The sequence below is a fragment of the Schistocerca americana genome, chromosome 9 (genome assembly GCF_021461395.2).
Source record: "Schistocerca americana isolate TAMUIC-IGC-003095 chromosome 9, iqSchAmer2.1, whole genome shotgun sequence".
NCBI classification, from domain to species: Eukaryota; Metazoa; Arthropoda; class Insecta; order Orthoptera; family Acrididae; genus Schistocerca; species Schistocerca americana.
The window spans coordinates 62,345,502-62,359,985 of NC_060127.1; the positions used below are offsets into that span (position 1 = coordinate 62,345,502).

Below are 14,484 nucleotides of genomic sequence, written 5' to 3' on the forward strand. Positions count from 1 at the left end.
AACCACATTAGGAGGTTCAAAAAAATCGCACTTATTGCATAAATAAAATATCGCATAAAAAACTATCCAAGAATGCGCTGTCAAAATGTTAAAGTGAAATTCGCATTCGTTTACATTTTATGAGCATAGAACCGAATGCACATCGGGTACAGGCTCGAGCACAGATAGGGCAACATACCATCATATGATTTCCACGGATGAAAATCCTCGACACGAGTATTGCCCAGAGGGAGAAGGCACCTGGTGTGACTGGCAGAAACGAACAGGCCTTGGAATGTAAAATGAACCGCACCCTACTCCACTGCACCCCGACGTACAGAAGGAAATTCTTCCAGTATATGAAGATTTATCAAAGTATGAATTAGTGGAGAGATGAACTAAACTGTGAGGCAAATATTCCTTACACAAATATTCCTTACACTGTCGGCATCGCGACTATTAAAGATTATAAGCAAGAATTATTGTAAATATGATGATTGGAACTTAAATAGTGGCAACTATTTACTTACAACTGTTCAAAGCAGTCACCAGTGTTGTGTAGAACCCGTTGCCAGTGATGTGGAAGGCGTAGTATACCGTTGGCAGAGCCTGTTGATGGTACGAATGGAGCGGTCTAAAGGTATGGTGATTCTCGTGTACGACTTTGATGGTGTTATCCTAACGCATTACGTTCCTCCACGGCAGACCGTCAATGCACAGTATTACTGTTCGTTTTTGGAGTGTCACCTGCGACCAGCTTTGAGAAAGAAGCGCCGACACTTTCTGCGCAACCCATCCATCATTTTGCATGACAATGTGCGGGGCATACAGCGCAAGCTGTGGCTGCTCTGTTCGGTCGATGGGACTGGGAAGTACTATACCATCCACCATACTCGCCAGACTTAAGTCCTTGTGACTTTGATTTGACTCCGCAGATGAAGGAACCACTTCGTGGCATTCGCTTCAGACTGTTCCAGAGATTCGACAGTCACTAGACCGCTCCATTCGCACAATCAACGGAACAGGCTCTGCTAACGGTATACTACACCTTCCAGATCCCTGGCAACGGTTTCTACACAACGCTGGTGACTGCTTTGAAGAACAGTAACAGATGCAAACATGTAACTCTTTTGTTTCGGTTGTGAATAAATAGTTGTCACTATTTAAGTTCCAAACCTCATATGTATTAACATCTTCATACTGTACGTAAATAAAGTTGACCGATGAAATACGCGTGTTAAAAAAAAAATCACACCCCCATCGAAACGCAATGTCTTGGATTTTACACAAAGCGAATATTTTCAACATCAGTGATCTGATAACAAGGCTTTATGTAATCTAAATTTAACAGTGAAACCGAATGACAGTACTATTACGGGCTTTCATAGAAAGCTATAGTACATGAACTTTGAGATCAAAATAACAAAAACTGTGCGACTGCACTAATGTGGTGTGGTAGACAACCAAGTTGGTACTGAAAATGCAGAATAAAATTTACACTTACTTTAACTGATATGTCGAAAAGTGTGAACAGGTGTGGCATCATGTGCAAAAACTCTTGTATGAAACACGAGTACATGACTTGCGGTCTCAAAACGCAACGACACGAATGAAAGCAGTGTGTACGACAAACTGTCGTTTCCGCGTGGTCAAAGCTTTGCGTTACGCTACAGACGGTGGCCGTGGACTGTTACTCACGTGATCGTGCTGCACTCAGAAACTGAAAGAGTAACTTATATATACAGTAGCAACAACAAGTATTTTGACAAACACATTTTCATAAAAAAACAATTATTGAAAGGAAAATCTTTATTACTATTATGTCCCTTGGTTAACAGCGCCAATAATAATTCGGTTTACAGCAACGCTGAAAGCCACAGGCACATTTTACCGATAGGTGGTGTTGTGTCACAATATCAATGTTCACCTTGAACATTCAGGCCAACATGGTAGCCATACTAACATACAGGTCCTGTGAGTATGTATGTCCCATCACTAATTGTTCAAGGTGTTCTGTTTCTTTTCTGATCATGAGTGTATGTACCCACGAACTGTTATCCAACTTAAACTCGTATGCCAACCTTCGACTTAACTGAACGTAATTGAGTTGAACTGTAACTGGCCTTCATTAAATGCGCAACTGAAGTTAAACAATTACCTGGCCCTAATCAAAATTTCCACTTACCTCGCATCTTGACATTGTCACAGATTTCTCGAAAGCACAATAACAAACAGCAAGCAGGCAGCGTCTAAGCTAGATTTCTATTTTTAAATAAAATTTCCACACAATATTCAAACTGTTGCATACCACATGGTGCAACACAATGGTAACCCTTCTTTAAACAGAGGGATGGGGAGAGTAACTAATCCTATAAAATAATAAGACAACGATTTTAGAATGAAATATGTATTCAAAAGGACAAGGGTAAATTTTGCGTGATCTTTACATGTATAAAACTGGTCTGAAGAATACTATGCTTAACAAAGTGATCAATGATTTAAAAAGAGTACTTTATTAACAGAGAATTTCCATAAAAATCAAACAGCTTTATCAGTTATGTAAATGCATGATTAAGGGAAGTGGGGTGGTCTTTCCTTAGCTCTGAGAAAGCGAACAAAGTTAACTAGCTGACAATAATCATTCCGATTAAGTAGATGCGCAGTGCTGCTGTCTTACCTCAAGCTACTTCTCAAAAAAAAACCTCGAACTTTATATTCTTCTCGCCTTTCAATATATCATTCATTCAATTCATCTCTCCTGTCCCTTACAATAAATCTTTCTCGCAACAGATAGAATCACAAGTCAACACAGCACTTCTGAATACATCCGTCGCCTACCATACTTCAGTAAGAACTTGCCAGACTGTGCGGTGGCAAAGATTGTGTCATAGCACGACCGAAGATTAACTGCAACACAACTTGCTCTCTCTCTCTCTCTCTGTGACATGCACATCGATAACTCACAAAAATCAAGATGATATGCCCACCTTACAGTGCTGCCAGCTATCGGAACTGCATGGAACTGTAGGGGTTGCAGAGTGAATATTCCACGATGTCTCACAACAAATTCCACATTTTTGTAACCGAAAGTGGCCGAGAAAAAAATGTGTTACATTACTTACTGAACGCCCCTCGCATTATCTTCGAATACACCGTCTCTCCTTTGTTCATCTTGTCGCGTATTTCTTTCAGTTACTTAATGTACAATACAACAGGTGTTCTTCCCACATATGTTCAAAGTTTCATCAGGCTATGTTACTTGGCAGTGACACATCATGGGAAATCTATTTTCGTCCTTAGGTTTCGCGCATTGGTCTAATAGCTTCACAGATGGAAAGAGAATCAGAAGCATGTCGCGGCACTACATTATTCCACGTTCTTGACGAACTCTTGCCTTGAGTTCGTAATATCCATTCTGTTTAAGGCAGTTTTCCCTCAGCTGTCTAAAGCAAAAAAAGGCATATCAGTGTAGCGCTATCGTTAACGGAGAGTAAAAGCCATTTTTTGCCAAAGCTTTATAATAAAGGTGCATACTTCAGGAGTTCTTTCACCACGCATGACGTGAGATTCAGTGTGGCTTTCAGTGTCATGCCTCGTATTAAATCACTTATGACACACGTCACAGCAGAAAGGGCGTTAGCTGGAGTGCAGCTGCGAGTGTCTCATCTGACTACACGTTTGTCTGAAGGTCTTGAGACGGTTTGCTGTGTATTACCGAGTGGTTCCAGAGGCTGCCTCTGCTCTTGAAGCTCTTCTGACACAAATCACAACTGTATGGGCGGGTGCCTGTGTGGACATTAATATGATTCTTCAAACTGCTTTCTTGCGAGAATTTCTTATGACAAATTCTGCAACTGTACGGCCTCTCCCCTGTGTGCATTCGCAAATGATTCCTCAGCACAGAACTTTGCGTAAATGTCTTAGGGCAGACGCTACAGGCGAACGGCCGCTCTCCAGTATGCAGACGTAAATGGATGTTCAAGCTGGAGCTATACAAGAATTTCTTTTGACACAGACTGCACTCATATGGTCGTTCCCCTGTGTGCTGTCGCGAGTGGCTCTTGAGGTGGCACTTTTCTGTGAATGCCTTATTGCACACACCACAAGTGTATGGACGTTCCCCCGTGTGCACTTGCGAGTGTTTCCTCAATTTGCTGCGAAACTTGAATACCTTGTGGCACACTTCACATTTATAGGGACGTTCTCCCCTGTGCGACCGTGAGTGTGTCTTCAAGCCAAGCCTAGTTCTGAATGTTTTGGGACACACACTGCAGGAATATAGTGTGTCGTGACTTCCCCCGTTTTTTACCTCACAGAATGCATCCTTCTCGATGGTGCACTCTGTGGTGTTGCCCATTCCTGTAGGTAGGCCAAATCGTGTAAACAGACTGCCACCGCCACCAGTTCTGTTGTCATCCTCCAGGCCAACGGCGAAAACACTGCAGAGTTACAGAGAAAAAACTGTATCAAAAAATGTTCTCATAGCAGAATTCTCTAGGAAATTAGGATTATATTAACATAGACAAGATCCCCAGACGTCTTAAGATGCAGGGCAATCTGCATGGTCTGAGGATAAACTTATAAATGAATGAAATAATCCATTAACATCATAGATACTTAAATAAAATCTTCTCGGGTTACAAGCTGCGTCTCTTAAAATGCAACAATGCAGTTTTCGACTGCCCTGACTTTGGCTGTCACCTCTACCACAGCCACTGTTTACGCCTTGAGATGGCTTCACTTTCCCCCACTGAAGGGAAGAGGTTTGCAGTGTATAGTTGGTGTCTGAAGAGCCAGCAGACATGCCAGACAGCATTGTCCTGCAAGTTGCCGAGTTTGCAGCTCACGCAGCTCCATTGTACTGTGAAATCCATTGCACTGACAAGGGCACTGCAATCCCCAAACACAACCAGGACTATTCCATATCCACAAAGCCACGACACTGGCGACTTCCTGGTACCCATATGCTGGGCAGACCACGGACTGCCACCTACAGCTCTCTGGCAGTCTGATCTGAAGTCGAACCTGAATCTGAGTGACATATGGCAAGTCTCCAATACCATACACCCAGACCAGGACTACACTAGTGCAACCACCGATTGTCTTAGCAATCGATTCTGACCTTGCTTTTGGCACTTTAGCTGTACGCCCGCTGCCTACCCACCCGCGCCTACCAATCCGCACACATAACCCACTCACCATCCTCCTTTCTGCTTGTTAACCTTGCTACATCCATATTATTGGCTGTCTACTTCAGCCCTAGAACATCTGCTTCTTCTCATGCACAGAGTTTTCTTCCCAACAGGCACCTTCGCGGCACATCACATATCCTCATTTCGATGCTGCTCTGCACCATTTGGCCCTGGTTGCATCCCTGGCCTTTTTGCCAGTGCCCCTGTTCTCCATTCCACATACTGCAACTGGTTGTACCATTTGCTGCATGGGGAAGATGAGTGCTGTGACCTTGGCTGCCGCCTCAGCCAAGACCACCATCTATGCACTGAGATTGCTTCACCATCTCCCTCCAAAGTGAAAAGCATACGGATGGTTTCTGATGCCCCATCACAGAGGAGTGCAGTGTAAAGGTGGTACCTGATGACCCAGCACAGAGGACTGCAGAGTATGAGTGGTGCCTCATGACCCAGCACGGAGGAATGCAGTGTGTGGTGGTGTCTGATGACTCAGCACGGAGGAATGCAATTTATGGTGGTGTCTGATGACTCAGCACAGAGGAATGCAATTTATGGCTGTGTCTGATGACTCAGCACAGAGGAATGCAATTTATGGCTGTGTCTGATGACCCAGCACACATGCGACACAGCATTGCCCAGCAGGTTGTCACCCTGACACGCCCCTGCAGCCGACACAGCTCCACTGCACTGTAACATCTGCTGCAGTATCGATGGCACTATGATCACTAAACACAGCCAGCACTATCTCGTACATGTGAAGCTACATGACTCTGGCCACTTCCTGGGTTCCACACACTGGGTGCATTTTATAGGACTGCTGCCTGCAGCGCTTGACAGTCTGAATCCGAGTTTGAAACTGACCATGAATCCGAGGGACATACAAGTCTCCAATACTAATCACCAGGATCAGGAACATGCCAGTGCAACCGCCAATTGTAATAGTGACCGATTCCGACCTAACCCATGGCAATATAACCTAGGGTGGCAGACTGTGAACTTTCTTTTGCACCTTCCTGGAACTGTATCTGCGGTGAGAATTATTCTCATAGATCAGGACCATCTCTTACACTCCCTTTATGGAGAATTTCTTTACTGTTGTTCACATTTTCTTTCTTCTTGTAAAAATAAACTTTCACTGTTTAATGCTACTTGTGCACCTTCTTGTTTTCTGCTTGCACCATACCACAACAGGATACTTTATTGTCAGCCACCTACCCCATCATCAGGATTAAAAACCATTGACAGCCAGGGCTGGCAAAGTGTTCCAATTACATAGGCGTAATTGCAGCATCTGGAACCTTCCAGAGTGGGCCGAAGTGAGGTATGTGCATAAGGCGAGTTGAGAAACTCATGGAAGCTTCAGTTCACTGTGGCACTGATGACAGGTGGCGTGAAGGACCAGCACTACATCTGAAAGTGCCACTGTCCGTCCATATAAGTGTCAAGCATCTGTCTTCACTTTCAGCTAATATCTAAAGCTTACCCTCATATCCTGCTATGTGCATACCCCTGGTGTCTTAAAATTGTCGTTTGTTCTAATCTTGGCAGTCTCCTTCATAAAGGAATGTAAATATGGTGAAACAGGAGCCAAGGCTTCCATCCTTTTAAATTGTGTTTTATGTCTGTTTTCCACATGATGTTCATGCTCCTGTTTTTAATATGTCTCTTGAGCTCGGTACAACACCCAGAAACTCTGATTATTCTGACTTACATAGGCACTGCTGTATTTGCAATGGATCACCATACACACAGGGCACTCTAAGAGATATGTTGTCTTTAGCCAAGTGTAACATATCTTGAATCTTGGAGGCAGGCCAGACAACTGGTCTTAGTACATGTCTCCACAGCACATGTCCTACGGTCCTCCTCGTTGTCCACAGTGTGGCTGGAATACAACAAGCTTGGGCTCTTTCACAAATGGTTACAACAAGGGTGACAATGCAAATGCTTTTAGGTGCCACTGATGAAGAACAATTCCTGGTGAATCAGCAAAAGAGACCAAGACAGCTGCACACTTCCCATACTGTGAGTTGATGAGAAGCAAGGTAGGGCGTACTGGAGAGACGTGGACTGAGACCAGTGTTCGGGCCAGTCTCCAAGAAATGAGACCTGATACACCCTGTTAAAGATAGCATAGCTCTCGCAAGTTGCCACTGTCCGTGGTATCTCCTGCGAATGCGGCAGTATCTATATAGGTCACATAAATCACAATGTCACTGAGCTTTACACTGATATATTAAACACAGGAAGCTTAGGAAGTCGGCCATAGATGAACATTGCCTGGAGAATGAACATCAATACAATTCGAAAATACAAAAGTCTTGGCCCTTACGTCACCATCATGGAATTCCGTTATGGAAGAGTTGGCTGAGATTAGAATAAAATGCGACATTTTTAACAGTGACCAAAGGCACACCCTCAGCGGGGCAGGCTTTGAAAATCGAGTGAAAGCACAGGCAGATGCTTGATGCTTGTAGGAAGGTGGGAGCAGCAATTTCTAATGTGGTTTCTTGATGTCATCAGTCCCATGGCAGACTGGAGATGTCCACCTCGCCTGCCACACATCACTTCAGCCCTCTCTTTAAAGTTATAAATGCTGCACTCTGACTTACACTTGGAGCATTCAAAAAGTGACTGGCAATGCAAATTTCCCCCCCCCCCCCCCCCCCCCCACAGGAGCCATTTACTGAACAAATGAATGAAATTATATTACAGATATTCCCCACCAATGTCTATGCAATGCATTTCTGCCATCATTCTTGCAGCGTCCATATCTGCACAGCAAACAATTCTTTGAGGGTGGCCTAGCACCACTTTGTGGACAACTGCACGCAGTTAATCATTAGTGGTGAGCTTCTTACCCTTAATGACCTCTTTAATAGTGTTAAATATGGCATTGTCGCTAGGAGGAAGATCCACCAAATATGGAGGATATTGAGCACAGTAAACCCTAGTTCACAAATACTGGAAATGGGTAGGTAACTGGCATGTGGCTGCACGTTGTTGTATTAAAACAGAATGCCGCGGCCCCATTTTCCTTAGTGGCAGTGTGTTGGCAGAGTTGGCGCACTGAACAGGCAGAACCAATCATCTCTGAGGGTCACACTGAGAGGGAGCCAGTGCAGCAGCAGTATCCCTTCCCAATCTCAGAACACATTCCATAGCCTGGCGTTTCTTTTCTGGCGCCTCGTGGAAGAATCATGGCTCGTCGACGGTGCACTCAAAAGGACTCAATGGATGACACATTTCCACAGTCTTATGTTTCTGCACAATGGTGAGGGAATAAGACAGCCATTGTGCACACAACTTCATCCTCAAGTTCTCATGGTGTGATAGACCTGTTGTTGTCTTTAGTTCATCAAATATGATTCGCCTGTGCCCAATATCAAATCACTGACATGCTGGACATTGTCTGGTTTGCATGCAGTTTCTGGACCCCCAGCGCTTTTGCACTTTTCAGCACAAGCACAGTTCCTGCCGTCTTTGAACTCTGATAGCCAATGAATCGCAGATCTGCAACTTAGTGCTGTTTCCTCACATATGACTATTGTGGATGTCTGAAGCAGTCACTGCTTTCCTCCAGAAAAACTGCACTGTTCACCGTTCCCCATGCTTATCTCCTTCCACATTCTGTTACCGATGTCCACCAGTATAAATATTTTCAATATTATAATTTAAATTAAAATTAATCCACAAGTATACTCACAAGCCAGAACAAGTGCTGCTGCAATCACTACCTATGGGCAGCCAGTAACACGATCTGTGGCAGTAGACAGTACTAAAGTCTATCTTCACACAAACATTGACATATATTTCAAACTTCTAATTTGCAGAAGTTATATAGGTAGACTGCTAATCAACACTGAATGAAGTGAATAGAAATGGAACACTTTAACAGCTCCCAGAGTCAGTAATCTTTACTCCCGATGAACATGGTGGAGGCAGTCATGAAACTCAAGTGTTTTCTTTAAAGTGTCAAGGCTTGTAAACTGTGAAGATTTTATTCAGGTATGTCACCATGAAAGACTACAAGGACACCTTGTAGATACTTGCTTGGTTTCGGTCTGAAAAAGATAAGAAATATGGCACAGATTATCTACAGGATTTACATGTAAGTAACAAGGAAACACAGCCTACAAACTTTCCTCTGCTGTGATAAGGATGATAGAAGTCTAATGAACAACATGAATTTATCTTAAAAAACCTTTATCTTGTAGCTCACTGCAGATGTGGGGATGTGTTATGATGAAAAAGTGTGTTTAGCCTGTGCAGCCATGGTGCACATAACGAGAATACAAATATTTTCCACTTTTACCACAGATTTAATCATCTGCTAAATGAATTTTTCTTGAGAATTGTGAAATATGGAGAACTAATGAATGGAAAGAGTTTTGGTGATGCAAAAATATTAGGTTGGTGCATAAGCTCACAAAGCTTTTGTTTTGCACATTGGTATTCTGGTTGCTGTGGTTTATTTATTGACTGTCCTTTTTTATTAGTAGTTCACTGTCACTATTTGAGTTTACATATTGTCATTTGGAGAAAGTTAGTGGAGCTATGGGCATTATAAAATGGAGAGCCACATGGAGAAATTGGAACATTTCCAGCATATTCTTTTGTTTGAGTACAGAGGCAGTCAGAAGCATTTGCACCATTTAGGTGGATATGCCATTGGTCAGAGCACAGCAAGAAAACGGTTTTCTCGTTTTAAGGAGGATTGTTTTCACATTAGTGACTCTCGACGTTCAGGAAAACCTTTAAAGTTATTAATCAACAATGATTCACACCAGCTTACTAGAGAATTGGAAAATGCGATCATTCCACCAATGTATGGCATTTGCATGCAATAGGGCAATAGGGAAGGTTCAAAAATTGTTTGTACGGGTACTGTATGGTCTAAGCCAAAATCAAAAAATCCAGCAAGTGCATCTCTGCTTGCTTGTCATCAAATGACTCGTGGATTAATGCCTGTGCACATTTTTCTAGAGTGACAAAAAACGTTATACAGGATTTGGGTCGAGAAGTCATTCCACAGCCACCTTATTCACCTGATAATCTGCCCTCAGATTTTCAACTTTTCCACTCTCTATCAAAAAACCTTCAAGTAACTTTCTTTCCAGATGAAAAAGCACTCCGAACATGGCTCTACGAGTTCTTCGCCTCAAAACCGGGGGATTTCTACAGTCATGGAATTGAAAAGTTACCCCACCATTGGTAGACTGCTGTAAATAGTAAAGGAGAATATATTATCTGTTATGTGTATCTGTTTTGTTTATTAAACTTATGGAAAAAATTGAATGAACTTATGCACCAGCCTAAAATGTAACTGTAATAAGCTTGAATGTTCACCATGGTTTGAACATTTACATCAGAACTTTGCTACCCTTTTAGATTTACTCAGGGCACCACACTTTAAACCAAGTCAATTCACATATCTAGTATTATAGTAACTTTTGTGAAATGATAGAACACTGATATCAAAATCAATTATTAGGAATATCAGGCATATGTTTCCAGAATAAGCTACAAATAGAGAAGTTTAACTCATATACTCTTCTTACTTGAAAATTCTTACTGATGCAGTATAATATTTTGTTCTTGGATTGAAATGATGAGTGCATTTCTTTACAACAGTATTGTCAAGATAACTATCAGAGTTACAAGAAGTTTCTCCAAGTGAAATTCCATGATTTGCAGACAAGGTTTAGCATTTTTCCCTGATAAATTTTGAGATCTCAAGGGTAAGTTAAGACCTAAGTTGACTATCTGTTTCTGCATCTATGGTACAAGAAACAATACTGCAAACAAGGAAATGTCTAAAAAAAATAAAAATACAAATATAAAAATTTCTTGCAAGCATATGGTATTTCCTGATGTGCGTAAAAATTGCAGGTACTAACATAAAAATCATTTGTAATGAACTGTTTTTATATGGAGAAAGCAACCCAAATGGTATGTGTGTTTCATTACGACCACTGAAGTTACTTTATTTCTATAAAACAAAACACATTTGGTGACAAAGATACGCATTTCCTTGGAGTCACAAGACGGATTTAAAATAACCTCAGAAAAAAGTTTTCAATGTCAAAAAACTCCACCAACAGCAGTATACTTTGAGATATTTTATTTTATTCTGAAAGCAACCAGTTTCAGCATTTCATTTTGCCATCTTCAGGCCCCTACCACTTTTATCCAAATAAACAAACTTGCCATATAGCACCATAAATCACTGGATACCATTAATTCCAATCATGATACAATTGCTTCATATGAAGATGTGACAGCAACAACATTGTGTTGCAACAATTGGAATTCATGACGTAGTGATTTATGCTGCTGTATGACAAATTTGTTCATTTGGATAAAAGCGTATGGAGCCTGAAGATGGCAAAATGAATTGCCAAAACAGGTTGTTTTCAAAATAAAATATCTTTAAGTATGTAGCTGTTGGTGAAGTTTATTGACATTGAAAATTACTTACCAGCTGATGTCCCATGGCCCTGATGAACCAATGGAGATCAGAAAAAAGTTGGCCTCTTGAAAGAAGTGTATAAGGCTGGGAAGAATTTTGTAATCCAACATTATAGGTGACCGCCAATAAAATGTTTTTTCTACTATGTTCGTTATTGTCAGTTTATTATCCACTCTGTAATATCAATTATTTTAAAGGTGTTGTGTGACTTTTCTTTAGAGAAATATGTGAATACACAGTGCACAAACTGCCAGCGACTGGCACCATTTTCTTCTTCTTATTATCCATACTTTCTAACATATAAACTACTTGTGAAGTGCCAAATGTACTAGAGCAAATAAAATGTCTATAAAACAACGCACTATACAATGTACTTTTTGTGAGACAGTCGTAATTCCTGAAATCCATCACCCGTGGTCTCTGGCCTGCTGAGGAACACCGCAATCCTGGGCCCATGGATAAGCCATGAAAATCTGCTCCATTAATGCCACACATAAACAGACCCGGCCTGCGGGCAGATTGGTGAGTCTAGATCTGACGGGCAGAGCCTGCACATTAGTGAGAACCGAACGGCTTCAGATCGGCAGGCCCAATCCATTGCAGATACCTGTAGAAACGGCCTCTAGTTTTGGTCCATCATGGAAATTCACGATCCACAGACAGCATGATGAGGAAATGAAATCACAGTGATCAATCCACATAACAGGTAACTTGCTCACATACTCTGAAAATCAGTAATAATGAGAATGGGTAGCAACTCACCATAAAGATAATTAAAGAAGGTTGGTGAGCTGCAGACAGGCACATAGAAAAGACAACCACACTCTGACAACTAAATTTTCAGTCATAGCTTTTGTCAGAAAGCTAGAGCACACACACATTCACACAATCACTCTGATACAACTCATGCACACACGACCGCCGTCTCCTGCCACTGCGTCTACAGTCTCTGAGATTCAGATTGAAACAATCCACTCTTTATGCCTCTGTCTCTCGTCGGCAGCTGCTAGGCTAGCGGCAAGAAGTGATGGCAGCAATGACCATAAGCTGAGGGGAGCGGTAGGAAGGGGAAAAGCAGTAGGAATGAGAGAGTGGGGAAGTTGTGCACATATTCAGCTGTACCCAGCCAGCACGACACCTATGTAAACAAACTATTTCATCTACTGAGACAAAAATGAGACTTTTCCAGTGTTTTTTTTTTCTTTTTTTCATATTTACATGCTGTATTTCAAATTCTCTGATTTCCAGAACCTGTGGCAACCCAGGGAACACTACTGTTTTTCAGGCTGCTTCTACCTGGTTAAACAGATTCGGAAATTACACAGGGAAGGTAATCACAATATTACAAACATTATCTCAAGTGAATGTGTAGAGATGTCATTAACAGGTAATACTAGAGAGACATTCATTGTTGACGTGAAGACAAAGCTTCTTGTTATTCCCTAAAAGCCGCATGTAAAGCCAGTCAATAAGATTTTGTGCAAAACACTCATTTTCATTTTGAGCGAAAACCACACACAGAGTTGCTTGTGCAGTCAATGAGTGCTTCGGCACATTCGTATACAACAACGCCCACGGTAAGTATCAGTGGGTTACTGTTTCTGCAGATTTCTTTCTGTCTTCTGGAACATCAAGTTCAATGAGGACCAAAAATTACGAAAATGGGCTATTAATTGGAAAAAGTCTTGTAATCAATGTAGCAAAATCTGTAAAAATGAAAGAGAATAATCTTCAGTGATAAAACTGAAACGTATTCTTACCATTTGTAGAAAATAATGTACTGCTTTTGCTGCACTCTTGGAGTAGACATAACACCTGTGTCTTTAGGGGGACAATGAAATATAATTCAATTTCCACAAAGAGCTAATAGTGTGCTCAGCCTCCCAGAGAAGAAAAAAAAAAAAAATCAACAGTGTAAAGCATTTTTCAGAAAATTTTACACCTCTGTCATTTCAGGTTTACAGAAAAACCATATTGTTAAACTTCAGTCATTTCTACATTTTCAGTTTGCATCCCCACATTTTACAAATTTGATCAAATATGCAGAAGAATGGCCACGAACATTTCTTACTCCATGCCAGTTCTATCCAAACAAAATACTAGTCATCACCGTAAAGTGCCTGAATGTATTAACTGTTCTTTTATCAGGTGTACGAGGTGTATTTTTGTGATGACTATAGGGAATAAAGAAGGAATTATTTCATTGTTGTTAAAAATAATCATAAGAGTTGTGTTACAGGAATTGTTATAAAATATTTAATGCAAACAAACTGAAGTCCTGATTGATGGAAGTCGTCTCTAATGAAACATCATACACTGCCCTTTCTTGCCCTTGCTGTTCACTTGTGCAACAATTGTGTCTCTGGAACAGTTTATCTGTGGATATGAATCGCAAATTATTTAAAAAATTAGTGATTGAAGATATTGTTGATATGAAAATATCCACGTGTGTACTGCCGGTCTACAGTGTTCAACGGGCACAGGTGAACTGCCGGACTGAGCTCCTGTGAATGTGCCGGTACGGAGATCCGTACACTAAGGCTGCTCAGGGGGAACTGGGCTCGGTCGCGGCCAATATAAATACCCTCCGCCCGCGGCGCACTCCCTTCGCCGTCCGCACCCCGCGCCACGGTCGCGTGGTGGAACAGATTGCGACGGCGTCTGAGATGACGTCGGTGTGATGGCTCTGTCCGCCGTGGTCGTCACAACTATACATTTCCTCGGTTTACTCTTGATTAACCCAATCGCTGGTTCCCAAGCCTTGCTAAGATTATAGCCACAGACACGGTTTATGAGGTCGTCATTGGTGCGAATTTTGATGGCCTCTCTAACAACGCTGTC

At 41.8% G+C, this 14,484-nt stretch overlaps 1 protein-coding gene across 2 annotated transcripts in view; it reads right to left on the reverse strand.

Moving 5' to 3' along the window:
* Window positions 1-2,447: 2,447 nt before the first annotated feature.
* LOC124551051 (zinc finger and SCAN domain-containing protein 31-like) overlaps window positions 2,448-14,484 on the reverse strand; it is an 80,327-nt gene continuing 68,290 nt past the window's right edge. The window contains exons 8-9 of one of the 2 annotated variants that reach the window (XM_047125921.1): window positions 8,878-8,931; window positions 2,448-4,418 (exon numbers count right to left, since the gene is read on the reverse strand). In XM_047125921.1, the coding sequence (XP_046981877.1) occupies window positions 3,650-4,418; window positions 8,878-8,931 (823 nt within the window). In that variant the 3' untranslated portion in view covers window positions 2,448-3,649. The remainder of the gene's footprint in view (window positions 4,419-8,877; window positions 8,932-14,484) is intronic. The other variant, XM_047125922.1, reaches the window with a different exon arrangement.